At 47.6% G+C, this 26,175-nt stretch overlaps 1 protein-coding gene across 1 annotated transcript in view; it reads right to left on the bottom strand.

Annotated features, from left to right (window-relative positions):
* The window catches only part of LOC147624418 (uncharacterized), a 100,203-nt gene that overhangs the window by 27,750 nt on the left and 46,278 nt on the right, over positions 1-26,175 (bottom strand). The window contains exon 6 of the mRNA XM_086819411.1: positions 10,897-10,963. Coding sequence (XP_086675537.1) covers positions 10,897-10,963 — 67 coding nt within the window. The remainder of the gene's footprint in view (positions 1-10,896; positions 10,964-26,175) is intronic.

The following is a 26,175-nucleotide window of genomic DNA, read 5'->3' as shown; positions in this document are numbered from 1 at the left end:
GACCCCCCCCCTCCCTCCTTGGTGTCATGGATTAATTTTCAGTCCATTGGCTGTGGGAAGTTCTGCAAAAAGTCATGGCCAAGACCGGGTTTAAAGAGGAGCTCGTGAAGGTGGAGGACAAGCTCGGCACAATTATCAAAGAAAACAAGAAGATGGTCGACTCTTCTGTTACCGCAATCATAAACCGCCTCTCCAAACTTGAGAAGGGATTTGACAAAATCCAAGAGCTCGAAGAGAGATCTTCCAAGCAAGAGGCTGAGATTTCAGCCTTAAAAGGAGGAACTAGTGGAGGCCAAATTGCATCAGGGCAGGCAGGGTTCAGGAGAGGTTTCTCCACTCTTGATCATATCTTGACACTCAGAGCTATTATTGAGGAGGGAAGATTATATGGCAGGAGGATTTATTGTTGCTTTGTGGATTTCCGCAAAGCTTTTGACACAGTACCGAGAGCCAGACTGATGCGCAGACTACACGAGATGGGAGTGCCCACAGAGCTGATTTGGGGAATCATGGCTTTATACAGGACAGTTGTGGGACAGGTACGTACTACTCAGGGTATATCTGAGATGGTTCACTCCACTATTGGGGTGAAACAGGGCTGCCCCCTTTCTCCCACCTTATTTGGGATGTATGTGGATGAGGTTTCGGACTATGTAGAGCGAGGAGCACAGCTAGTAGGGACATGGATTCCGTTGTTATTGTATGCTGATGATATTGTGCTAATCTCAGATTCTCCAAAGGGGATGCAGCGTCATTTGGATGCATTGCACACGTTTGCACAGGACAGTGGATTGTCTGTTAACCTTGGTAAAACCAAGGTGATGGTGTTTAACACCACAGCACAATGGGTTAGGAGGTCAGTACCCACCTTTACATATGGTCAAGAGACAGTGGAGTATAGGTGTGGTTTTTAGTGGCCCACTATTTTCCTTGAGGAGAGCAACGGAGACCAGATTGACCAGAGCTTATGCAGCATTGGGGAGACTAGAGAGGATGTGTTCGCAGGTTCAATTTCACGAACCTCGAACAAAGCTCTGGCTCTTTGACACTTTGGTCACTTAAGCCATGCTGTATGGAGTGGAGATATGGGGACCCTCAGTGGATCACCAGAGCCGAGCTGGTAGCACTGATGGATGGAGACGTATGGAGAGTCCCTTGGTTTCTATGATTTCCCGGATGATTAGGGCCAAGGCCTCCGTACCACATGATATTATCCGTGCAGAGATGGCTGCCCCCCCATTGGTAGTAGAGGCACTCACTCGATCAGTCTCCTTTATACATAGCACTTGGGCTCTCCCTAGAGACAGATATGCTCGCTTAGCCCTGGAGTCTTCACGACAGTTGGCATCACAGGGAGACGGATCATGTTGGTATGCACAGATGACAGCTTGGTTCCAACTGCATGGCTTTAGTATGGACAGGCTACCTCCATTTCAATACTCCCTGGATGCACCCTCCCTCTCTCTCACACGGGCAGAGATTACCAGACTTATCAGGCAGGACTTGATTCAGCTGGACACTAGGAGGACAGGGATACAGCCGACACACGAGTTTTGTACGAAGATGGCTTTCTATAGAGATCATCTTCTCCAGCTCACGCAGGATGGGTTTGTGATTAGACCCAGCTACATGGATACTCATCTTTCTCATGGGGTACGGTGTGCTATTGGTCAGATGCGCACATCCTCACACCAGCTAGAGATTGAGACTGGCAGATTCAGAGGAGTACCAACTGAGGCCAGGATTTGTCAGCTGTGCAAGATGGAGCCAGAGACAGAGTTACATTACATGTCACTGCCCAGTATATTATGAGATACGAGGCCGTTTTCACTGCCTGTTTAGAGAGGGTTTCGGACCACTTTCTAGAGTCATGAGATACCAGGATCAGAGATGCCTCGGATTATACTTGCTGGAGCTTCGTAGACATAGAGAGGGTCTCTTGAGAGGGAGGGGATCAGAGAGGGAGAGACACCTACAGAGGCAGATTACAGACTTCTTTCGACCAGAGATTGAGCAGTCAGGCCAGCAGGCATTGCAGATAGCCCCAAAGTATAGCCGCACCAGAGGTACACTGATTGACCGGGCTATAGAGCTGGGGCGGTCCAGGCGCCCCAAGATGAGAGGCCCATCTCGACATCAGCGGAGACTACAACAGAGGATCAGGACCATACTAGCACGGCATGGGAGACGTCCAGTCAGAGTACTCACCATGGAGGACATTGAGGATATCCGCCATCGACCGATGAGAGACATCTTTGGATAGTGATGTGTATGATGCTTACCTTTGTTGCTGGAGTTTTCCTCCCAGATGTTATCCATTAGGAGCTTCTAGTACCGTACTTTTCCTCATAGTTGTTTCAGTTTCAGTTAGTTGTTTAGTTGTTTTTAGCTTTTCTTACACAGACATTGTATCAGATCCACCAATTGTTGTAACCTTTTTGGTCTCATAGGTCATTTTGGCCTTCTGAAGACGTTAATATATCATTTCATTTCTCTCTCTCTCTCTCTCACACACAACACAACTCACCACCATACTCCACACATCCGTCATAGCTTCTTTCATCTGCACGCAGCGGTCTACCGCCAAGCCACCTTGCGGTTCCATGCCCCAGAACTGTTGGTATGATGACAAATGTCGGGCCACACGCTCCCGTCTTAAGCTAGGTACGGATTGGGCAAATCATGAAACGCCAAGCGCAACGGATTTCTCAACGGCTCACCCAACGCAAGAAACGGGAGTTCTATGCTCAGAAAGAGGATGAGTTATACCAACTTTTCTTAGGGCCGAACTGCAAAGAGGCATGGAGGAAACTCCGAGAACATCGCCCTCCCACACCTATCACCCACCCGGACACATGGCACTCCTATGCACGCTCCCTCTATCATATCCCCCATCAGCCACCCCTACCCCCACCACCAGATCCCCGCCCCACCACCTCCACCTTCTTCACAAAGGGCATGGTCCTCAAGGCCATTCATACACTACGCAATGGGCGAGCCCAAGATCATGAGGGACTCAGTGCCGAGTACATCTCGCATGCCCATGATACCCTAGCGCCCCTACTAGCCTACATGTTCAATAGAGCCCTTTGTGAAGGATTTCCACCCTCTTGGTCCACCAACACCATCACCCCCATCCTCAAAGCCGGAGATCCACTTGACCCTAATAACTACAGGACGATCATGATTGGCCACACATTGGCCAAACTCTATGCATTAGTGCTAGAGGCGGAGCTCAGTTCATTTGCAAAGACCCACGGATGCAGAGCCTCGGGACAGGTTGGCTTTCGGAGGAGCTACTCTACCGTTGACCACATCCTCACCCTCCGTGCCATCATCGAGGAGGGTGGAGCACGACACCAGAGGATTTACTACTGCTTTGTGGATTTCCGCAAAGCTTTTGATATTGTACCCCGAGCCCGCCTCTTACACCGTCTATAGGAGATCAGAGTCCCATCTGACATGGTTTGGAGCATCATCGCCCTCTATGAGTCCATCACCGGCGGACAAGTGAGAGCCCCAGGAGGTACATCACAGGAGATTTCCAGCACTATTGGGGTGAAACAGGGCTGCCCTCTATCACCCACTCTTTTCAGCCTCTACATTGATGAGATCTCAAGCTTCATTGATGGATTAGGCGGGGCTGGTCCCACACTGGCAGGCATATTGATCCCCATAGTACTTTATGCAGATGACATCGTCCTCCTCAGGGCTTCAGAGACAGTTGGATGCCTTAACATGACTTTTGCACTCAGCGGGACCTCTCTGTTAACCTTGGTAAAACCAAGGTAATGGTCTTCAATACCCCTCGCCCCATCACATCCAAATTGAGCTTCACATATAGAGGGGATCCTGTGGAGATTGTCTCATTCTATGTCTACCTTGGTGTCACTTTCAGTGGCCCACGCTTTACCATGCTTTCTGCAGCACATGCCAGAGTGACGCAGGGATACGCAACCTTGAGCTTAATTGAGCGGCAGTGCTTCCAGGCACATTTCCAAGAGCCTAGGACGAAGGGCTGGCTTTTTGACACCCTCGCCACACCAGCCTTGATGTATGGAATAGCTTTCTGGGGCCAGATTTATCCAATGAGGATTGGCAGTGATTTGAGAGGCCCCAGGTCATGATGTTCTCCCGTATGATCCGCAACAAACCATCAGTCCCACACCAGATTATCCGGGCAGAGTTTGTTGCAGCCCCGATGGTAGTGGAGGCGCTCTTCTAGACAGTCACATACCTCCATCGCATCAGTCACATGGATCCCCACAGGTACCCGAGGCTTGCCCTGGAGTCCTCCAGACAGCTAGCACTTGAGGGGCACTCTGGAGTATGGTATGCAGTAGTTTCCACTTGGTTCTCAGTATATGGGCTCTGCATGGACCGTCTACCCCCCCTTCGGTACAGTTTGGACTCCCCTTTTCTCTGGCTGTCTCACGAGGATACCAACCAGGTTATCCAGTCAGATCTTCTTAGCCTCTACACACATTGCACATGGATCACACCCCCGGAGCTCCCCACGAAGATGCACTTTAACAGAGACCATTTCCTCACACTCACTGAGGATGGATTCCCCGGGCTACTTGAGTGTTCACATGTCCCATGCCATGCGGTTGCGATTGGCCAGATACGGGTTTCTTCCCACCGCCTCAAAGTGGAGACAGGTAAGAGCTGAGCGCATCTTCAAAGCCGGGAAGCTCATACGGACACCCAGAGAGGAGAGGATCTACCGACTATGCCACACAAAGGATTGAGACGGAGGAGCATTACATATGCCGCTGCCCAGTATAGTATGAGATCCGCGGGAGATTTCACTGTCTATTTCATGAGGGATTTGGTCCCCTCTCCACGATCATTGACTTCCAAGACTAGTGTTGCCTGGGCCTCTTCCTGATTGAGCTCTGCAGACACAGGGACACCTTCTTGAGACACAGGCCCGAGCCACCCCGCCCGCTCCCTCGGTAGCCAACTATCCCCAGGTTCTTCTGAACCTAGGAGGTGGAGGACACCGACATTGTGGATCTTGTGGACCCTCCACGAGCTGCTCTAGACCTACCTCACCCGAGAGGGGTTACCTCGGACCGAGCCTCTGCACTCCAGCGTGCCCGACGCCCTTGGCCCCCCCGTCGGCTGCGATCTCATCAGCTCCAGATCCAGGACATGCTCCACCACCATCGAGCTACCTTTCCACGTGACATAGCTGAGGGAGACCTCTCGGCCATACTCGTCAGCCCATGCTTGACATTTTGGAGAGTGGTGTACCATCTACTCGGAGCTGACATTGCTCCCATGTTTTTATGTCCTTAGTATTCCATGATGAGTTTCCATGGACAGTTTTGTATCACCCCAGTGAGATAGCTATATTTATGTTTTCTTTCTGTTTTATTTTCCATTCCATGATGAGATATGCCATGGACATTATTGTATCACTTTGGTCTCATAGGCCCATTGGATCTTTAGTAGACACTTAATATATCATTCTTTCTTTCTCTCATTGAGGGACATAGATATGTTTTTACAGAGAGGGACATTATCTTCTTCACATAGACCCACCAGTGCCCAGAGAGAGGGATGCCACGCATCTCAGGCTATGAGTGGGCATCGGCCTACTGAGAGGAGACACGCACATGTGGTGGGGTACGTGGGTCTGGCGGAGTGGCAGTACTATTCAGGACACATCTACAGCCCATGATAACCAAGTCCACAAGGGCGCAGAGTCATGCTTTATGTGGGTGAGGTCGCAGGTCACACTGGAGAGATGTACACACATTGCAGTATGTTACTTCCCACCTAGGAAGTACCCATATGCTATTATGGAGGAGGAAGAGCAGTTTTATCCCCTCCATACAGCTCCATACAGACATCATTGAGTTCTCACGCTTGGGCGAAGTTCTCCTTCTAGGGGACTTCAATGCCAGGACTCAAAGCGAGCAGGCATCTGTATATGACCAGTAGGAGCCGACCCTGCAGGAGATAGACTCGGAGGAGATTGGCATTCAACGAGCATCAGAGGACAGAGAGACATTACAGCATCAGGGAGAGTTCCTCATGCTGGGGGTCCCACACATGGCTTAGCCATCTTCAACGGGATGTCCCGTTGGCCATCCTACGGAGCTCTCACATGCTTCCCGGTCGAGTACAGTGGATTACCTGATGGGATCTCCATCTTTAGCCACATCCATACATACCTTCACCATTCCCACCCGCCCCCTTGGAGCCAACCATGTCTATCTCTCCTTTAGCCTCCGCTTTACCCGACCATCCTCATCACCACCACCCATATCCAACTACGCCCGCACCCATATTCACTTCCACCATGATGGGGACTCCACTTACTCCGACCATCACTACTGACATCTAACATATGTAGACCCCAATCTCCCACTAGCACACCAGTTCACCACAATCTTACACACCTCTGCCATAGCCACATTTCCATCCACCAGCCGATCTACCGCCAGAACCCGCACCGGCACCATGCCCCAAAATGATTGGTATGACGAGGAATGCCACACAACACATGAGTGTCTCTTTACACGAGGTTGCAACTCAAAGGATTAACCAATACACAACCAGACGTAGGAAATAACCACATGTTAAAGGCCAATAAAGGACTTACACCAATCTCCCAAACGTGTGAACTATACTGAAGGCTGGAAGAAAATCCGGGAGAAACACCCACCCACACCCATCTTATCTCCATCCATATGGCACACATATGCACGATCCCTATACGAAGTACCAAATCAGCCCCCCATCACATCCATCCACCTTCTTCACATCCGACATGGTAGCCCGAGCCATCACGAGACTCAAACGGTACGGTAGATCACAGGACCACGGTGGCCTCTTGGCAGAGCACATCTCCCATGTGGGGGAGGCTATGGCACCCCTCCTAGCCCATATGTTCAACTCGTCTCTTTCGGAAGGCTTCCCACCAGCCTGGACAGCCCATATCATCACACCCATCCATAAAGCCGAAGATCCCATGGAACCTAGCAACTACAAGACTATTATGATTGGCCACACACTGGCCAACTTTTATGGGTCAGTACTTGAGCTTGAGCTCAACACAATAGCAGAGGGACATCCGACATGGACTTGTGCAGGTCATTCTCTACTTTGGATCACATCTTCACCCTCCGAGCCATCATAGAAGAGGCCAAAGCACGACACCAATGGGCTTACTATTGTTTTGTGGATTTCTGCAAAGCATTTGACATAGTGCCTCGAGCCAGACTACTGCAGAGACTCCACGATTTGGGGGTACCATCGAACATGATTTGGGGGATCATGGCATTATATGAGTCGGTCATAGGGCGGGTGAGATGCCCAAGAGGATTATCAGAGTACCACTGGAGTGAAGCAAGGATGCCCATTGTCCCCGACTCTCTTTGGCCTCTACATTGACGAGATTTCAGTCTTCATTGATAGAGGAGGGGGAGGAGGTGTATCACTCAGGCATCCTTGTTTCCATACTACTTTATGCTGATGACATTGTGCTTATGGGAGACTCTCCAGAGGCTCTCCAGAGGCATCTTGACATGTTACAGGACTTTTGTGCACAACAGGATCTCCCAGTAAACCTTGGGAAAACCAAGGTTATGGTCTTCAACACATCACATCTCGACTGAGTTTCACCTACATGGGCAGCCCAATGGAGATTGCATTCTCATGTGTACTCGAGAGTCACTTTTACAAGACCGGTCTTCTCGATGAGCCATGCTGCAGAGGCTAGACTGATACAAGGGTATGCTTCTCTTGCTCTCATGGAGAGACAGTGCTTCCAAGCCCACTTCCATGGGCCGAGGACCAAGATGTAGCTATTTGATACCTCGGTCACTCCGGCATTGATGAATGGAGCACCCTTTTGGGCACCTCATCTTACAGCAGCCAAATGGCCGATGATAGAGAGGCCTCAGGTCATGATGCTCTCCCGTATGATACGGAGCAAACCATCGGTCCCACATATATTATCCTGGCAGAGTTTGCTTCAGCACCCATGGTAGTAGAGGCACTCTTCCAAACAGTCAAATACATTCACATGATCAATGCCATGCCCCTTGGAGACTCCCAAGCTCGCACTTCAGTACTCCGAGCAGTTATCAGTAGCAGATGGGCACAAGTCATGGTATAGCCGGGTATGCACCGAGGCAGGGACTCAGGATGGATCGCCCCCCCCCCCCCCCCCAAACTCCAGTATGACCCGGACTCCCCATTCATCAGGTTCTCTCAGGATGACAGGAACCGGGTAATCAAATATGATTTATTGGGACTAAACATACAGGATACCTGGATCACAACACACGAGCCACTCTCACACAAACAGCAGTACTACATGGATACTTTCATGAGGCTTACACAGGATGGTTTCATACTGAGGGCCAGATATCTTGACATATACATGTCAGATGCCATGCACATTGCAGTGGGCCAGTTGCGGGTGTCATCGCACAGTCTCAGGATAGAGACAGGGAGAGCCATACGGATACCTCGTGAGGAGAGGATATGCCCTATGTGCCAGCAGGAGGTCGAGTCAAAGGAGCACTTCATATGCAGATGCACCGTATATTATGAGATTCGAGGGAGGTTCCACTGTCTCTTCAAAGAGGGGTTTGGACCCTCATCTAGGATCATGGATTACCCAGATCAGTCGTACCTGGGCCTCTTCCTACTAGAGCTTCATCGCCATAAAGACTCATTGATTAGGGAGTTGAGACCCCATGGGAGAAATCCACCCCGGCCCCCAGCAACCATCACTCAGTTCTTCCGACCACGACACCAGCCATGGATGACATACCCACAGCCTCATCGAGCCACACACATCAGCCCCAGCTTGAGGAGATCTTGGAGAGGCACAGAGCCACCTTCCCACGCCCGGTGGATCTGCAAAGCCTTCTACAAGCTAACCCCAAGCTCGATATCCTTGACAGCCCTCTCCCCCTACCAGGGGGTTAGCTCCATAGGTTGTGCGATGAGGATGGTCCCACTTTGTATCATATGGCTAGGATTTGACATTCCACGCTCATAGCTCTAGTCTTTGTTTTTTTTTGAGACATGATGAGATTACATGGACACTATTGTATCACTTCTGGTCTCAAAGGCCTACTAGGTCTTTTGAAGACGTTTAATATAACTTTCTTTCTCCCCACACACCCATCAGGCCCAGATCGATGTGATCCTTACACGTCACCGATGCACGATGGAGGCCTCTTCTTCTCAACCTCTCTTCACTATTTCAGATCTTGTGGCCATCCTCTCCTGCCCCATGATGGATCTCCTCCATGGACCCCTCCCCCCTCCATAGATTTGGGATAGAGTGCATTATAATCTTTCTTGTATACTTTATAGCATGCTCCCCCGTTTGTTTTGTGCATTTACCTAAGGCACGGCTTCAGTTACTAGGTTTTCAGTTTTCCATGAGGATGATATTCCATGCATACTTGTAATCATCTTTTGTCTCATAGGGCCATTTGGCCTTTTGTAAGACGTAAATATAACTTCTTTCTCTCTTTCTCTCTCTCGGTTAGAGACGTCAGAGGAGCTCGTCGCTCTCTTTGATTACTCTGCCTGACTGGGCAGACAGATTCTCTTGTAAGTTGTAGATGGGACCCAACAGCAGTGGCAGGCCCAGGGAGTTACAGCCCCATTCATCGAGGACTTTTCGGCAGAAACTGTGGAGTAGCTTCTGACGCTTGAAGGTATCCTTTTTCCTCTGGCTACTCGCCCACCAGAGTCTTGCTGTGGGCACATCGTTGGTGATTGTAGGAAAACCAGCAAGATGCTGTTGTTGTGGCAGCCCTGCGGAGGGCCAGAGACATTGCCTTTGGGACTACCCCAAGGCCCAGCAGGTTGGGCAGCGCTTCCTCGCGTATTCAGCACCAATCGGATAATCACATGGGAGGCGGTCGCGGGAGCCCCTTTTTTATGCGGACGACAGAAGTGGCCTAGCAATATGCCTATCCCACCTATCCCACTTGCACACTTCGTTGACTACTGTAGCAGCAGGCCCGATTCCGGCTTGGACACCAGAGTCACGCACCAGCTCGAGAAGGGAGATGATCAGCAGTTTAGCAGCATGGCACAACTGGCAGGCCACGTGCAACAAGGCCATTGATGGCCGGCTCAACCCTCCAGCACAAACCATCAGAGCTATTTGGATCAATCTCATCCACACCCTCAGAGTCCGCTACAAGCATCCAGTTGGTAATTCCGATGGCACATGGCAGCAGGGCGGGGCATTTCTCCACTCCTGGACCCCCGGGCCCATTCTTCCCAGGAAGGATGGCAGTATTGCATGGCACTAAAGCAGCCCCCTCCCCCCCTCCCGATGTAGCCTCCCTCTGATAGAGCAGCCAGCCATGGAGGGAGATCCCCCACCATTCGTTTCGCACTTTTGACTGCTTTTTAGCAGGGTTGTGTGCCTCTTGGCTGGTTTGTTCATTTAACTAATAGAAGGATCTTCTCTTGGAAAAGAAGTAAATGCTACACTCACATATAACTTGCGGGCACATTGAAGCCGGCCACACCACACCCAACACCCCACCCCCCCCCCCCCCCCCTTCGCCCTCTCCTTCCTTTTACATTAGAGAAGTAAGCATTAAAATGTGCTTTGAGCATGTAGGGACTACAAAGAAACAAAACCGTACATATGATCATCTTAGTTTTGAAACTCCATAAAGGTGATACATCTTAGTACAGACACCATATTGTATACTGCTGCAACCCTGCATGCCGTATATACATCTATGAAGTGTTTCTTTCATTTGTTTTGTAACCGTAGAGAGAAGTTGAAGGAGGTTCCAATTCCATCCATAAATCTTCCTTTGATGTCTAAAGCTCACTTAATCTTTTCACCCTTCGCAATTTTTCATTAGTTATAAAGTTTGAGTACAGTACCTGCTTAATATTATTTGAGAAGAGATCCTCAAACTGCAACCTAGCCCAGTGAATGCATGCTGCAAAACTAGAATTGGCAAAGCACATAGCAACACATCAGTGCCAGCATTTACCGAGACAAACTTGCAAAAACAGCTACGTAGTTGAGCTGTACATTGCCATCGCAAACGTTCTATAGTTGTAAGTACATAGGCTGCAATTCAACAAAGCCTGCTCATCACTAAACTCCATAAATTGATACACGGAATGCTAATTCTGCCATAGAATTTAAGTAGCCATGCCTTACAAATTGATGGCTTACTTCAGTCATTCATTAATACAGGCCTCAATCACTCGACAGTATGTACTGTAAGATAAAAGAACAAAATCATTGGACAAAAACCAAAGAGCTATAGACGAGAGAACATGAAAATTCCAAATTTCAGTCCGCTTTCCTCAGCAGGATATCTTAGAATCTCATACATGCAAATAAGTTGGCATTGGTCTCACCGACTCTTTATGGTACAGTGCTAATTCACAACTCAGGAGTCGAGACAACAAGCAACACTAGCACCCAAAAAAAAACAGCCAAAAGCTGACACGACATAACACATTTCCCTCATAGCAATGATGGTATCGTCCTTAAATTTTCAGACTAACGACTTGTAGAAGTTGTGGTATCGTCCTTAAATTTTCAGACTAACGACTTGTAGAAGTTGTGAGTTGACACCGAATAACAAACCTTTCCTATGGCAATGATGGTATCATCCTTAAAAGTTCAGCCTAACATCTTGCAGAAGCTGTAAGCTAGCTGTCAAATAGTGAGCACCTCAACTATTCACTTGTGAGGAATGAGGATAAGACCTGATGTCCTTAATCACAAAAAAAAGAGAATGGGAATGTAACTTTCTACAATTAGTAGCTTGTGGGGCTACACGTACATAGGGGGCTGGGGAACCATGAGATCTTGTGACACTCACCCTACGTAGGGGTAGCTGGCGTGTAGAAGTTGGCAGATCCAGGAGTAGTTGGGCAGCGCACGTCCCACATGGCAGGTGATGATGTATGGCTGCCACGTGGCAGCCCCCTTTACACATGGCAAGTGGGGCAAAGCAGGCCAGCAGTGCTAGTACAGGCCAACCAGTAGTACCATACACATATATATGTATATTGAAAAAACATCCTAATCATCTGCATTCCTCTCATCGATCAAAGCCTACAAAGCATTTCTCTGCAGAGGGGATCTCAGGCAGTGTGTAGGATGCGATTTGACTTGTCAATTTCTTAGTCATTTTTTGTCCTTGAGGTACAATTGGAACACCTCTTTCTTGAAAACCCTAATAGATAGGCACGCGTAATCTACAGCTGGTATCAGGTCCTACTGAGCCTGCAATTTTTTTCTTTTATGGTGCGCGTGTGTTGACTGCTTGGATAGGGTAGAGCCCCTAGGTTTCAAGGGTGCACAAGTACGAGTTTCACGAGTGCACAAGTACGTGTTTGGGAAAAGTGACTATTTGGGTACTTTCCGGTATATCGGTGCTCCCATATCCCAATTCTTTCTGGTATATTGGTGCTTCCTCAATGCCAAGGGCTGCAATTTTTGCCATCGTTTTTTATCCCTCGTTTCGGACGACTTGTTATAGATACAGCACATCTTGCAGATTCACTTCAGAGTTCAAGGTCTCAAAGCAAGAATGGAGGCCATGTCCCTCTAGACTGGAAAGAGTCGGCACCCTGAACGCCTGGTGTTCCAGTTTTGCAGTCTATCGAGGCTCATGCATCTCAGCACGGGCATGACAATTCTGAGAATGAAGTGGCCAATTTTTTGGAGGAGGATTTCCTTTGCATGCAGGTAAGGTTGTATTGAACACGCTTTGCTCTTGGTTCGAGAGTTATCATTCTACACCTAAGCGTAGTCGACAAGAAAAACATGCTCGCATCATTGATGATCTCCTTCACGGCATCCCTATCCGATTCTCCGGACAGTTCCCGCTCACCTTCACCGGCTCGACGTTGATAGACTACTAGTTTGCCGTGTTCTTCCTCCATGCCTCGTGAAAAACGAACGCAGTTACTCAATGCTTTTAAAGCCTAGTTCAATGGGAAGATGGACGAAGAAGTCGTCACCAACTTGACCCGCGAGATGGTTGCCGCGTTGATGGCAAAAAGTGGTTCAAATATTTTTCAGCTCCATTTGGTGCGTACAGCTTTGACACGTGTTGCCCTCTTGAGGTGGGAAGACCACCTTATGCACTACTATGTTCCTTGTTGGGATGATTGCCACAAGGCGGTCTTGAGGCAATTTGTTCACGTGGACTATTACCGTGTGCTAAAGCGGCAATGGGAGACCTTTTCCCAAAAGCAAGGTGGGCAAGTAACCGTTTCAGGAAACTTCTACTCATGCTCCCAAGAATCGTCTGACCATCAGACCAGGTTCAGCATTTTCGGGGATGGTTTGAAACCCCCCTTGCATGCAAATGTTCTTGCACATCCACCACATGATCTTTCGGACCCAGCTCGTCTTACTCCGAGCCTCAAGACGCGTGAGAGGCCCAAGTCTGGGATTCTGCAGAAAGTCCAACAGCAGAAGGGCTAAGAGATTCCTAGAGAAGGACCTATTGAGACCATGGAGGATAACAACAGTTCTAGTGGGGGAATGCTCTCAAGAGGAGTTCCGAGCCAAGCAATTGGCCGGTCAATGTTTCAAGTGTGAGTCCACCGAGCACATTGCGGAGGAGCAACACTCTGAGCAAAGGCTTCTTCAGAACAGGAGAAAGCTTCTTCAGAAACAGAGAATATGTGAAGGAGATGCACGTGCGCGTATCTTATCTTTTTTCATTTCTTGGGTTGAGCATACACCCGAGGTGCTTCATTGCATCATGCCACAAGCTCAAACAAAGGAACTTTTTCGCCAGGTCTTTGAGGGAGTGTCTTCACAATTACTGTCTACATTGTGTGTGGTCTACATACAAGTGCTCAACAATACTAATGCATATAGATTTGCTATAGGTCCTCTAAGGTGTCTTGTTCTTGGTTCCCCTTTCTTCCTTTTGGGTGCATTAGAGTGGGTGCAAGCAAGTATTATGATCCATCTGAGTCAACGCATTCGCGGTTGGAGTGTGGATAGTGGTATTTTGCCATGCCTTTCTCATATAGATTTGCTATAGGTCCTCTAAGGTGTCTTGTTCTTGGTTCCCCTTTCTTCCTTTTGGGTGCATTAGAGTGGGTGCAAGCAAGTATTATGATCCATCTGAGTCAATGCATTCGCGGTTGGAGTGGGATAGTGGTATTTTGCCATGCCTTTCTCTGGAGTGTGCTTTCCATGCACTATCGGAGGGTACTCAATAATTCTTAATGAACAGCTAGACAAACGTAAAGTGTTGGATCAGACAAGAGTTGGTCATCCGCGGGTTTATTAGCAAGTGTTTGTTGTGGTGACAAAGCAAGGCCAGAATGCGAGCCTTCTGTTGAGTGCACGAGAGAGTGCCCAGGAACAAGGGAATGCAGTGGGAAGAGATGCGTTGGGCTGTGTGTGGGGGCTGAGAGATGGAGAAGAGAATGCGCAGCGAGAGAGAGAGAGAAGGCTCGTTCAATTTTGGAGAAAAACCCACGCTACTTTCGGAATGTGGGGGAACGTTTCCCCTTGGCCATTCCTTGTGGGGGAATGTCTAGGATTGGGGAACGGTGTTCCCCAATAACTATGCAGTAGTCAAAGCATCTGCCATAGAGTCCTCCAAGGGGTAGAGCCAAGCGCAAGGTTGCAAATGAAGCATGAGAATCAAGAAACCTCTGGTGGAGGGCAAAGACGCAGGGGAAGGGGGGGGGGTGTGTGTTGGATGTGGGAGTGTTTGTTGGAGGGGATCGGGCGGGCATCCCGAGGTTGGCGGTTGTACAGGCTCACGTGGATCTCCCCCCTCCAAGAGCTACGGATGCCTTCAGATAAGAACTCTCGCTTGTCGCACCTTGTCAGCAGGGACACACGCTGTCATGTGCACAGTGTATATCTACCGTGTGCTACACGCACACAAGACTAGCTTCGAATTTGGGGAAGCTTGGAGCTAGGCAGGCTTATTGACAAGCTGAGTTAGGGATAGACTAACGGCGGGCACCCAAGTATGGACGGGCGGGCATCCAAGTGTCGACGCCCGATAACCGGCCAAGAGCTATGAAAGGGTGGCCAAGGTTAGTCATTAGTCATATAGAGTCTCGCGTGTCTTTGTGAGAGCTCTATCGTCAGGAGCCTGGATCTAGTGCAGACGTGCACCTGCTTCATGCAACCGAGGCCGACAGCAGTCTCGAGCCCCGCGAAGGTAGCTTCGTGGCGGTATGGGACGTCACGAGGTAGAGATTGGTCGGTACGTCCATCTAGTTAGCTCAGCTCGTGGCTCGGTGGGGACAGCCAAGTCTTGTGGGCTTGCCCACAGTTGTCAAGGTTGGGAGGTGAGTCAGGCCTGCACCCCCATCATGTTTCTATGGTTTGTTTGCAGGTTTCGAGTCTTGTACCAGGAGCATTCTAGGAGGAGATCCTATGGGGACTTGACAATGGTATCAGAGCAAGCCTCGTGAATGAGCAAGTCGGTAGGTAGAGAAGATGAGGTCGAAGAAAAGGTATGAGTTCGAGAAGCTTGCTGTTTTTTCTGTTCATACTGCTGTTTTTTAATTTCAGCATGTTGCTTTTTCATCGTAGGAGCCCGTGGTGATGGGGATTTTGGTCTTGTTATGGGTTGTTTTGTTTTGCAAGAAGGGCTAGATGTGTTTTCAACTGTGTAAACAGTTTGAAGAGAGAGAAAAGTAGAAAAACCAGTTGGTGTTTGTAAGAGAGAGATAGAGAGAAGTGACGCCTAGTGGTGGTAGCGCAGCCGTTTATGCCAAGAAGCTTGTATGCGCAGCCACGGCAGGTGGAACTGCAGTCGCTGGCCGTTGGTATACACAGGCAGGCGGGCCAGTGCTCGTAGGCAAGTACATGTACTCGCTGGCGGCCAAGTAGGTTTGCAGTCGCTGGCGGGCTGGTACTCGCAGCCAGGTGGTACACGCCTCCAGTCGGCCGACTGCGCACGCAGGCGACAGCCGATTGCAGGCGGGTACACATGCACAGGCGACAGGCAGGCAAGCGGCGCTAACATTGCCGTAGAGAAAACGCGAAAAAAGCACCCGATGGGTGGCGGGTTTTTTTGAGCTTTTATGAAAAAAAAAAGGGACCCCATGCCTTGCTTTCTGCGTTTTGAACCTGCACACAAGGTTTTTTATAAACCCACACCTTGGGGGGGGGGGGGGGGGGGGGGGTTAAACCACACTTTGGTAAAAAGGGTTTTTAAAAACCCAAGTCCTTCTTTATAAGTGTTTTTTTTTTCTTTTTTTTAAAGAAAACAGAATATATATATATATATATTATTTTTGCCAAAAAAAACACAAAAGCAAAAGCTAAAGTTAGCTTTTAGGGAAGCCTATATATTCCCCTTAAGCGGGCTTCTTGCCACACATCTCTAAGTCCTCAAGCTCTCAAGCTCTCTAGCACTCTCCTTGTGCAAGATCAACTTTTTCTCTCACCTTGCCCTCTTCAAGATGTCGACCCAACAATCCGAGTTGGAGCCCTTTCTCGAACATGAAGACCTGCCGGCTACGGAAGCCACCGATGCCGATCTTTTCGACAATCATGTGTCAAAATCAAATTTCCACGAGTTTAAAGTTGCTCTCGAAGCTTCTTCCTCGGAACGTCAAGCACAAATCACCGTGCAGATGCAGGCTTTACAGAACTCCATCTCTTTGTTGACCACTACCCTATCTACTCTTTCGGCTATGGATACCTTGGCATCTGCTTTAGGCCCCAATATTACTCCGGAACAGTTCAGGGGCGAGCAAAAGCAACGTACCAAGGAGATGGTAGACGCTTGGCTACATAAGTGGCAAGTCCATTTTCAGTTCCATCCATATGACGATGGGAAAAAGATCCAATTAGCAGCAGATTTTCTTTTAGGCAAAGCTTTGCTTTGGTGGAAGGAACTCAACCCTAAAACCAACGACTTGGGCACAGTTCAAAGACCTCTTCAAGAAAGAATTCCTCAAGAAAGAGGATGACTATGATGTTGTTGCCCGGTTTACTACTTTGACCATGACCTCCCAGAACCTCACTTATGAGGTCTATCTCCAAAAATTTAGGGACTTGCAAATGAAAGCTACGAAGATGGATCCCACAACTCTTTTGGGTTTCTTCGTAGCCGGTTTACCCGACTCATACCGTTTACAAGTTAAAAACAACAAATGCAAAACTTTGGACGAAGCCATTCATTCCGCTCGTAGAGGCTTTGAGGGTGTCTTTTATAACTTGATGACATCTTTCATGTTATGATCGCATGATACAATGGTCTCTTCCAAGTCTAAACCCGTTACTGAGCAGGGGAACAAGCACAAAAGAAAGTTCTCCGCACCAATGGCTAGCACGACTGAAGGAAAGTCTTCGGACCAATTTTCGAAGAATTCAACTTCGACACCAGCAAAGAAGAAACATCTCCTTAAGGCTTTGAAGCTCAAGAAGGAGGGACGTTGCTTGATCTGCGAAGAAAAAGGACACATGCGTAATGAGTGCCCGAAGCAAAAGGGTGCAAAGACCAATGCAAGACCCAAACCAAAGGTAGCTAAACAGTTGTCTTTGATAGGTACATCAGTTTCTGTACTTTCTCACCCTAGTACATGTTGTGATTGTCTGTTCAACTCTAAAGTTTTTGGCTTGCATGATCTTGTCCAAGTTTATGGAGAAGTGAATGGCCATAGAATCCACATTCTTCTAGACCTTGGCAGCTCACACAACTTTGTTAATTACAAACTTGTGCAGAAATTGGGTCTTGACACAACACCCAACGATCATACCTATGAGGTACGCCTACCTGCGGGTCGGCAAGTATTGGATCAAAAGGTGGAGACGCTACCGATCCGGATTCAGGACTACAAAGATAGTCTCGAATGCTATATTATGCACCTAGAACATGTAGACTTGTTATTAGGGATTGAGTGGTTTAAAACTCTTCAAGTCCAGATAGATTGGTCTAGTCATATTTTTTCTTTTGAACGTAGGAACACCTAGTATAGTATCTTAGGTGATTGTATACATCCCTCTCAAGGACCTCTTGTAAATACAGTTGATTTTGGTAATATAATGGATTCTTTTTTGTATACTACTTTCCATTGTGTATTGATTCCACTTTCTTCATTTCTCATACCTTTTTTTTTCCATGAAAAGATCCTTTCATTAGTTATAAAAAAGCCCAATGGACTACAAACCCTCTCCTGCTCATAAGAAGGCAGAGCAGAGACGAATCAAGGCAGCTAGGGAGACTCTCCCTAGGTGCAGAAAAGTACAAATAAACTGAGAGGCTATATCATACAATAGGAGGGGGGAAAATCCAAACAGGTGGCCTGTAGTGCCCCTAGGTGCAGAAAAGTATAAATAAACTGAGACAATAGGAGGGGGGAAAATCCAAACAGGTGGCCTATAGTGCCATCGGGGGGAACCCGCGTCTAGAGTATAGAAAGGGCCGCTGCGGCAAGTGGTGTGGAAAGCCTGGCGTCGCAAGATCGCTCGATCCGAGTCGCCCCGGATGCGGTCATACTGTCCTCGCAGGGTGTGAATCAACTCCTGCCAGATAGCCCGAACAGTCTCTACTGGTGGCTCCAATCTCCCCTCAAAAGCCCTGAAACAACGGGCTCTCCAGGTGAACCATATGGTGAGGCTGATGAGAAGCTCCCATCGTAAATCCCTCTCCTGTGTCCAGCCGGCTGTCCAGAAATCCGGTGAAGGAACAAGGCGAGACTGGCCCCCAATGAATCTGATGGCCTGGCTAGCCTGCTCCGTCTCGTATCCCATAGCTAGCCCTAACGAAGTCAACCAAGCAGCGGCTCCCCACGTATACATTCCCTCTGGAGAGAGGGGGGCCAAAATGCGCAAAATCCTCAGCCAAATCTGTTGCGCCTGTGGACAGTCCCATAGGCAATGTCACTGTGTCTCCAATGGGTGGCCGCATCGGACGCAAGCCGGCGGAAGGCCACTGTAGACAAGCCAGGTGCCAACTGCAGAGCCCCTGTGGGCAACCAGCCACTGGAAAGCCGAGATCCTGCGTGCCTGTCTGCTAGCCCAGAGCCTGGTCTAAAAATCCTCCAGAAACTCCTGTGAGAGTCCCTGTAGCCACCAATGCTCCGATGCAGTTGGAGAGACCATCCTCCTCGTAGTCAAAATATGCCTCCCCAACCGAGCAGTGTACTGGAAAAAGGTGATCTCTGGGGCCTCGGGGGACGCATAAGGATCATGCAAAGGCGACTCCGCCTCCACTCTCTGAAGTCTGCCCTCATCCTGTATCTCATAGTAGAGGCATCTACCATCCTCAGTGCAAGCTCTGACAGCAATCAGGATCTCCAACTGGGTAAAGGCTCCCATCCACCGTGGGGCCGCTGGCTCGAAAGGCGTGAACCACTCCTCAGTGAGTGCCTCCTGAATGTCATCCCTCATAATCAGCCCCCCTCTGAAGTGACTCAGCCTCTCCGCCTGGATCTCCTCCGGGAGACTGCAAAAGGCCTGCCAATCTCCAAAACTGCGTGCTCGGCTTGCCGCCAATGGTCCCCAGGCTAGACGAGGCCGAGAACCCAGCATATGACCCTGCTCTGTGCGTACCGCGGGGCTCCAGATGAGCGGCTGTCTGGCCCGCTCCTCATCACAAGTGGGAGGTCTCTGAGAAAGCCCCGGTCTCAGCAACTCCCAAGCTCGCAGGATGCTCAAGGCAAATCTGTCCTCCCATCCTCTACTGAGGCCTGTCCTCCTCATCTCTATGAAGACCCACCGTATCTGTGGTGCCCAAGTGCCCCCTGCTGGGGGAGCTCTAGCCTGCAGAGCGGCTGAAAAAGAAGCTCCTTCCAATGCTCAGCGCCTGGAAGCAGCCCCCGAACAATAAGCTTCCCAACAAGGCTCTACTCTGATCAGCTCGATCTATAATGCCCAAGCCCCCCTGGGCCAGCGGAAGAGTAATAACTGCCCAAGCAACCTTTGCTCGGGCCGGCTGACCATCCTGCCCTGACCAAAGAAAGTTCATGATCAGCCTCTGTACCTGGCTGATGCAAGAGCTCAAGAAAATCCAGCAAGACGTGATATACCACATAGTCGCTAAAAGCACCTGATTTGTCACCACCACCCTCCCAGCCAAGGAAAGCCGAGCTGTACTCCAATATAGAAGCTTCTTCCGAATGCTCAGAAGAAGCGGGGCGATCTGCTGCTCAGGTGAAAAATCAAGTCCAATCTGGCATCCCAGATACCGCACTGTTGTGCCAGGAGGAATCCATCTAAAACCCGGGTCTGGGCTCCATGCCGGAGCGGGAGCGCTACTGATCCAAAAAGCCACTGTCTTGCGCCAATTGATCAATGCTCCCGAAGCCACACCAAAAACCTGTAGAGACTGCTCTGCCCTCTGTAGATTGGCCTCCTTGCCATGCAAAAACAATCCCGTGTCATCAGCAAACTCAGAATCAAGCAAGTCCTCACCCCGGACTGGAAGCTGGAGTCCTCTCAAGCCAACCTCCTCTGCTGTCAGATACATGCTCATAGCCTCTGCAAAGAAAAGAAAAAGGAACAGAGCGAGAGGGCATCCCTGACGGACTGATCTGGTCAGCTCAAAACTCGGCCCCCGTCCTCCTGCCACCATCAACACCTGGCTACGAGCTGTGGAATATAGAGCCGCCACTCCCTCGAATCCAGTCTGGCTCAAAACCCAGGCGAGACATAGTGCCCTCCAGAAAACCCCAATCGACTCTATCATATGCCTTCTCAAAATCGAGAAGCATAACGACCAACTCCTCGCTGAGAAACCTAGCTCGGGTCGTCGCCTCCCAGAAGGTGAAGATGTTGTCAAGGATACTGCGCTCGTTGACAAAGCCTGTCTGGGTAGCATAAATCAAATCCCCAAGGAAGGGCTGGATCCTCAAACTCAAGGCCTTGGCTAGGACCTTGTAAACAATATTGAGGATCGTAATAGGCCTCCACTGCCAAATATCATCTGACACTTGGGGATAAGAAAGATCAAGCCTTCGCGTTGGAAGCTTTAGAAGTGTTGATATCTTCGATTTGCCGCAATCCTTCGCGACAAAAGTCTTCAAGAGGATGAAGGAACCCTGAAAAAGCTTCCCCTATGGTTCAACTTGAGAAAGGAAGGCTGAAATTAGGGTTTTCAGCAAAAAGACCAGAAATTACAGCAAAAATGAGAGCTGTTTTGCTGAATTTCAGTCATTGGGAATGAGTAGGAGAGTGATTAGCACTTGGAAACACTCTTGGAAGCTTGGAAAACACCCTAGCAAGTTGGGTATGGCTAAGGAGAGCTTGAAAATGGAGAAAAATGGTGGAAAAACAGAGTTTTCAGCCTCCAAAAATCCTCATGAAGAGAAAACACGAATTTTCTCTTAATAAGTAAGTGAATTGGGTCCAATCAAGTGAGAGGACATGGGAGATACCCATTTATGAGTAAAAAGGGAGGATCAGGTCGTGGACATTGAGTCTTGTCCAACTCGGGACTTCAGTGAGTGTGAACTTGGAAGCGGTCATAATTTATAAGTGACTTTTGGGCGCCCAAACTTTAATGAGGTGGGAACGCACTCACTTATAAATATTGGCTAAGTCCTAAAGGCTATTTGAGGTTAGATTGGGTAATACTTACCACCTGTTCACATGCCACACAACCATGTCAGCAGGCCTGATATTCCGGGCATGATAACGTCAAGTCCCACCGAAATATCATATCCAACTATACAGCATGACACGTGTCAATCACATGCATAGGGCCTAGGCACATTCCATAAGCCATGGACACCAATCCAATATGCACATAGTGTGAAAGCAAGAGTGAACCATTCGGGTGGCCAAATGGTGACATTCCTCCTTTGGGGAGCATTTTTTACGTTTGGCCAAGAAAAAAAAAAGAAAAAGTGTACCTGCTGTCGAGCCGCCTGTGGATATCCTTGAAAGACGTACCCTATTGTCGCCTACCTGCATACTTCTTAGGCCCGTGCGGCGTGCGTGCCTGACAACTCTGAGTTACGAGTGGGCTCCTCTCTTGAGTCTCTTTAGACTTCGACTCCTACTGTCCAAGGCAAGGCAGCAAGGCTACTTACTTTTCTCTCTCTCTTTCTCTCTCGTTCCCCCTTACCATTCCCCCTCGCTCCCGTTCCCCCTGTGGCCTGTTCCCATTCCCCTGATGGGGCTTTCATTCCGTTCCCGTTTTGTTGCTACTATGGTTGTGTAACCTGCTTGTGGAAGCGTGCTAGATTAATGCTAATTAAACACTGTTTAGATGCTAATTAATGCTGCAAATACATAAATAGACCATAAAGTTGACCTTATCTATTGTGTATATTGCAAAATATGAATAAGTACAATACTTGATTTGGATCCAGGCTCACATCCTCACCCTAGCGTTAAGCTACAATGCCTCATGATCCACTACCTTGAATACCACACCTGTCTTCGATATGCAACGGTCAGAAGGTAAGAGGCTTTGAAAGTGCCTAGCTAAGGGGACCCAATCTGCACAACGAGTCGAGGAAAGAAGATGCTTGAAGATGAAGGCTATTAAGTTGTCCTCTATAGATAATCCACAAACTCCTGATTGTTGGAACCATGTCCACCTGGCACTTGCATAGGTGACGCGCATGACATCCCCTCCTACTAGACTTGGAGCACACAAGAACATGATTCACCTTTGATGCACTTTCAATCTGGTCCAACTGTAGGCTCAACTTGCTCTCTTCCGGCTCTTCTTCCCTTGCCGACTCCACTAGAATTGCGGCCAAAGGAATCCCTGCAAAACTCGCTTCATTCCCCACTAAAATAGCCTTAGAGAGTTGCGGCCAAAGGAATCCCTGCAAAACTCGCTTCTTCCCTTGCCGACTCCACTAGAATTGCCGCCAAAGGAATGCCTACAAAACTTGCTTCATTCCCCACTAAAATAGCCTCAAAGAATGAAAATTAATGGACCTGGACAATTGTTGTTGCCACCAATTGTGGGTCTACTAGTCTAAGAAACTTGTTCCTGAACTTAAGTTGACTCTGCAGAAACCGACGAGAGCACTTGCTCTTGGTCTTCCACCAGTCTAAATTCCTGGACAAAGTTCAAGTCCTTGAAGCTCTCTATCTTGTAAAGAAACCCTTTGATGGACAACTTCTGGTCCAAATGCCGGGAAACTCTCTCTTGCTAAATTTCAACAACGACTCTATTGCATGCAACAAACTGTAATGCTTGTGACCTAAAGATACACACAACTACTAACGCACGTCTCAATGCACCATGCTCTAGGCCACCGAGCACTTTGACACCAATGTAACATGATTGTAAAAGCGTGTTAGATTAATGCTAATGAAACACTGTTTAGATTCTAACTAATGCTAATCACTTAATGATGCAAATACACAAATAGGCCAAAGAGTTAGCCTTATTTATTGTATATATTGCAAGATAATAAATATATACAATGTTGAACTTGGATCTAGACTCAAATCCTGACTCCTATCATGCTAGCGTTATGTAATGAATGAACAAAAGATTATTGTTGTCCCAATACTTGTGCATGGCTGAGATTTGCACATTAGAGACTGCCTTTTAGATGATCAAGGCACTTCCACTAATGCACACGATTTTGACTTCGCACATCTGGTACCAAATCCTTCAATATCCTCATCTACACCCCATCCCTCTATTTATATGCATCTTGTTGGAATAATCAAGCATTATCCGTCCATTGGGGAGCCATTTAAACCGAATGACGTAAAGCCAAAAACTTAGTGAATTTGGATGTTGTATAAGAAGTCGAAAGCCCTAAAATCTACCTAGAACAAGGCGCCTAGTTCAAGTGGGGTTAGGAGGATTCCAATCACCATAAAGTAGGAGAGGTGCTTAGAATCGTTGGATGAAGATTAGCAGTGATTAATCCATCATTAGGTGGTACTGCCTTGAGCTAAACACATGTACTAATGCCTATTTAAAGGAATCAATGGAGATCTAAGTATGTGTTATTATCATCATCGTGCTCTCATTATGTTAATTTTTTGATTCATTAGTGTTAATCGCTTCACATTAGTGTAGCTCACAATGTTTAGTGTGCTTGTCACATAAACATCATGTCTAAGCACCACTTCTATCCACCCTAAGCTATCCAAACATCATAATCAATAATTGGTACTTGAGGTACCTTTATCCTAAGCCTCATTCGTAAATAGCTAAACCCATCATTAGTGATTTATCACTCTTCTCTTAGCAAAAACACCCCTCTCTACAAATCGGCTGAGATCTCGCTCTTTGAGCCATTATACTTCAAACCAAGCATATAGACGTTTAGCTAAGCTCCGCTACTTTCAGCATATCTCGAAGAGCTTCAACTAATTTGGAGGACTTTAGGGGTCAACAAGTACACATCGAATCTCAGTGCAAGGTATCCACTGGTTGGTGAGAAACAAGCATTTTTTCAGTTTTCTATTTACAATCATTGACAGTGGATTAAGGGTAATTATGTGCACTAACCCTTTCCATTGAGGGTTCAAACCTAAAATTAGGGAGTTGTTATTTCATGCTATTTCATTATTTTGCAAAACCCCTTTGATTTGGGCACTCAATTGCATCCTCCAATCTACACTACATTATTGCCTATCTAATTAAGGGGGAGCATTGCACTAATGGTGATAAAGAATATCAATAAGCTGTTGTAAAGGGTTTAAGATGCCTTTGTCTTCTAGACGCATAGTCAAGAAAAGGCTAAGCACAAATCTATAGAAGAAAATCATTAAATCCAAGACTAAGCCCCATTATTACTCATATGCCAAAGCCTTAGGATTCTCTGAATTTATTAGCACTCACATGCATTTGTATGGTGAGGGAAACTAAGCATACTTGTACATGGGATTAGACACTGCCCTTGAGAGTCTCAAGTGGTAAGCCCATTCTCATTGCATCATCATGACATCATACGCAGTAGAGAAGTTCATAAGCGAGGGCTTCCACACATGGAAAATGAAGTCGAAATACATGCTTATGAGAGAGTTCTTATAGGGAATTGTTATAGTAGGAGAGATCCTTGTCCAGATGAGGGAGATAAAGGGAGAAGTGAAAGGGATGAAAAGGTACTTAGCATCATTGCATTAGGCATAGGTGACAACATAAGACATCATATAGAAGGCAAGAACATATCAAAGGATGCATGGCATAAGTGAGAGAAATTGTTTGGAGCCAAGTGTAAAAAATTCCAAAATTGCTTTAAAGATAAAATTCTTTGGTTTGAATATGTCACATAATCAAGATTTCTCTACTCACTTAAACTACATGACGAGCTTGAGGCAAAGTTGCATCAATTGGAGCACCCATTGATGAAGACGATTCCATTGTTGTTCTAGTCAAGGATGTACCTAATGAGCCATATGGAACTTTGGTTTCCACTCTCAAAAATATGCCTAACCCAACCTTTGAAGGTGTTGAATTTGCCCTCTTAGAAGAGGAAAGGAGGCTCAAGAAAAAGACAAGACATGTACCAAATCAAGCCTACTTCAACAAGGGTTCCTACAAGGGATCATCATCAAAAGCAAAGGATAAAATGAAGTGCAAATATTGCAGAAGGACCAATCACTTGGAGAATCACTACTTCAAAAAGAAAACACAAACTCAAATTAACTTTGTAGATGAAGAAGAGAAAGGTGAGTGAGAAGGCCTCTAGCTCAGCAAAAGAGACTAACATTATCCATGAAGAATGGGCTTCCTAAGCATCAAGGACCATATGGATATCCCTAATACCTACCGTGTGTAAAACATCACCGAAAGTTAAGTGATGAAAATCCAGTACTAGAGGGATGCGTAACACTTAAGTGGGAGTTTGTTGGAAATATCAAGCATTATCCATTGATTTGTGAAGCCATTTAAGCCTAATGATGTAAAGCCAAAACCTTACAGTGAATCTGGATGTTGTAATGAAGGAATGTAGGAAGTCAAAAGTCCTAAAAACTACCTAGAACAAGGTGCCTAGTTCAAGTAGGGTTAGGAGGATTCCAATCACCATAAAGTGAGCCCAAATTGTAAGAGAGGTGCCTAGAACCATGGGATGAAAATTAGGAATGATAAATCCATCATTAGGTGGTACACATGTATTCATGCCTATTTAACACTAGTTTGGTAGCTCAGCAAGACATAAAGTGAGCCCAAATTATAAGAGAGGTGCCTAAAACCATGGGATAAAAATTAGGGATGATAAATCCATCATTAGGTGGTACACATATACTCATGTCTATTTAACACT

This window comes from Cibotium barometz, chromosome 25 (genome assembly GCF_041138505.1).
Source record: "Cibotium barometz isolate CiBa-2024 chromosome 25, ASM4113850v1, whole genome shotgun sequence".
Taxonomy (NCBI): Eukaryota; Viridiplantae; Streptophyta; class Polypodiopsida; order Cyatheales; family Cibotiaceae; genus Cibotium; species Cibotium barometz.
The sequence above is the reverse complement of the archived record's forward strand: the minus strand, read 5'-3'. Positions and strand labels throughout refer to the sequence as shown.